We start from the raw sequence: 2323 nt of genomic DNA on the forward strand, positions 1-2323 counted from the left end.
GGTACTCTAGAGTTTGTGAAAGTGTGTAAGCGCTGTAACGTTTGTGTGTGTTGTTGCTTTGAAACCATCTTTGTGTTTCTTGTCTAAATGTGTTTCAATGGCCAGTAGTTGCCTCCATTTTGTTGATTTATTTCTGTGTTCAAACCCATCACATCTGAAACACCTGAACCTTACCGAGAATAAACTGGGAGACTCTGGAGTGAAGCACTGAAACATTCAGATTGCACACTAGAGAAACTTGAGTAAGTCATGTTAACAAATCTTTGGAATAGATATTTGAGTGTTCAGAAATACAAAAGAGAATATCTGTTATTGATTATGTGAAAATATTTGTAGATGAAATAATATAATTATCATGAATAATCTGAGCTGTGTTTGAATGATCAGTCACAGTTCATCTCTCTAGATTCAACACATGCTATTATACCAAACACAGACAGTGAAAAAAGGTATATTATTCTGGTGTGATATAGTAAAAGTGAAATGTCATTGAGCTCTGCTTCACGCTGTCATAGCTTTTCCTGCTTGTAACTGTTGCTCTGACGGGAGGCCTTTCTGGGTGGAGTTTGCATGTTCTCCCTGTGTCAGTTTGGGTTTACTTCAGTTTCCTACCACAGACCATCCATCCATCCATCCATTTTCTACCGCTTATCCGAACTACCTCGGGGGAGCCTGCGGCTATCTCAGGAGTCATCGGGCATCAATGGATGGAGTGCCAACCCATCGCAGGGCTCACACACTCACCCATTCACTCACGCACTCACACCCTACGGACAATTTTTTCCAGAGATGCCAATCAAACTACAAATGTCTTTGGACCAGGGGAGGAAACCGGAGTACCCGGAGGAAGACCCCGAGGCACGGGGAGAACATGCAAACTCCACACACACAAGTCGGAAGCGGGAATCGAACCCCCAACCCTGGAGGTGTGAGGCGAACGTGCTAACCACTAAGCCACCGTGCCCCCTCCCATTGACTAGTTCTCGCCATGAATATAGCCTTAGATGCTGGAATGGTGTTAAGAATGAAACAACACAAATGATTTGTAACAAATTTCTTCTCTCTCACTTATGCAGGTTAAGACCGTGTGGTTTGACAGATGAAGGTCTTGTTGCTCTGACTTCAGCTCTGAATTCAAACCCGTCACACTTGAGAAAACTGGATCTGAGTGTAAATCCACTAAGAGACTCAGGAGTTGAACATCTCTGTGCTCTTCTGAGTAATTCACAATTCAGACTGAAAACACTCGAGTAAGTGACACACAATATATTCTCTACACTAGTGACAGTGAGCAGAGAGCTTTACTCTTTATTTATTTGTGACATGAACATCCTGCATTGTTTACAGCATTAATAATTCTTGTGAACCCTCACTAGTCTTTATATTAAGTGTGTTTATTTACTGCATATTTACATTAATCATTGATCTGTGTTATTATACACAAGACCATCTCTCAGTAAGATTTAGAGAACAGAAGGATTAAAGAAAAAGAGTCGCAGCAGGATTTGAGATGAACAATCTGTTTATATCACAAGTCAATTTTGTAACAAAGTGTTTATTTGTAATACAGATTGAAAGACTTTTAGAAATAGTTTAGAAGAAAATAACTTCAAGCAAACAGAATTGAGACAATGCTGAAGCAGATTCTGGGAGTTTAACTTTGTTCAGATCATCAGAAAATAATCAGAACATTTATAACATCACAGTTTTATTCTCTCTGTCTCTCTTCAGTCTGTCTGATTGCAGTATTAAAAAGAAACGACGTGACAAGCTGATTTCAGCTCTGTGTTCAAACCCGTCACATCTCAGAGAACTGAACCTCAGTGGAAATAAAATAAAGGACACCGGAGTGAAGCTCTTGTGTCGACTACTTGAACATTCACAATGCAAACTGGAGAAACTGAAGTGAGTCATTAAAATAAAAACACACTTTTCATTGAAGCTTTTTGTTATTTAAATGATCAACAGATGTACAAGAGAAGATTTTTTGTTCAGTCTTTTATACGATTAAAACAAAACACTTGCTCTGGAAAAAGCTCAATTCACTTTATTTGTGTCACATTTGTATTAGTTTGTTTATTTGTGTATCGTTCTGTTCTTTTGTGATCTGGTAAAGATATTAAATAATCTCTCTTTCTCTGTTTGTTTGTCTTCTTTTAGTCTATATTGGTGTAATATCACAGATGTCACTGCTTTAGCTGATACTTTGGCTCAGACACAAGCATTAAGTTTCTTAAAGGTGCTTGATCTGAGACACAATAAAATAAAAGAACACAAGCTGCTTCGTGAAGTGCTAAAGAGATCAAACTGTGAACTGATGTGA

General features: G+C 38.5%; 1 protein-coding gene across 1 annotated transcript; it reads left to right on the forward strand.

Moving 5' to 3' along the window:
- The first annotated feature begins 773 nt into the window (after nt 1-773).
- On the forward strand, nt 774-2323 carry LOC130429871 (ribonuclease inhibitor-like). Its single transcript, XM_056758699.1, has 4 exons — nt 774-926; nt 1077-1250; nt 1732-1905; nt 2161-2323. The coding sequence occupies exons 1-4, from the start codon at nt 790-792 to the stop codon at nt 2321-2323; spliced, it is 648 nt and encodes a 215-aa protein (XP_056614677.1). The 5' UTR covers nt 774-789.

This window comes from Triplophysa dalaica, chromosome 10 (assembly GCF_015846415.1).
Source record: "Triplophysa dalaica isolate WHDGS20190420 chromosome 10, ASM1584641v1, whole genome shotgun sequence".
Lineage (NCBI taxonomy): Eukaryota > Metazoa > Chordata > Actinopteri > Cypriniformes > Nemacheilidae > Triplophysa > Triplophysa dalaica.

What these genes read in the sequence shown, in the direction of transcription:
- LOC130429871 (XM_056758699.1), top strand. Translation starts at nt 790, where the DNA reads ATGCCAATCAAACTACAAATGTCTTTGGACCAGGGGAGGAAACCGGAG. An exon ending in TCGAACCCCCAACCCTGGAG is followed by an intron (nt 927 to 1,076) that starts GTGTGAGGCGAA and finishes TCACTTATGCAG; the next exon opens with GTTAAGACCGTGTGGTTTGA. An exon ending in TGCAAACTGGAGAAACTGAA is followed by an intron (nt 1,906 to 2,160) that starts GTGAGTCATTAA and finishes GTCTTCTTTTAG; the next exon opens with TCTATATTGGTGTAATATCA.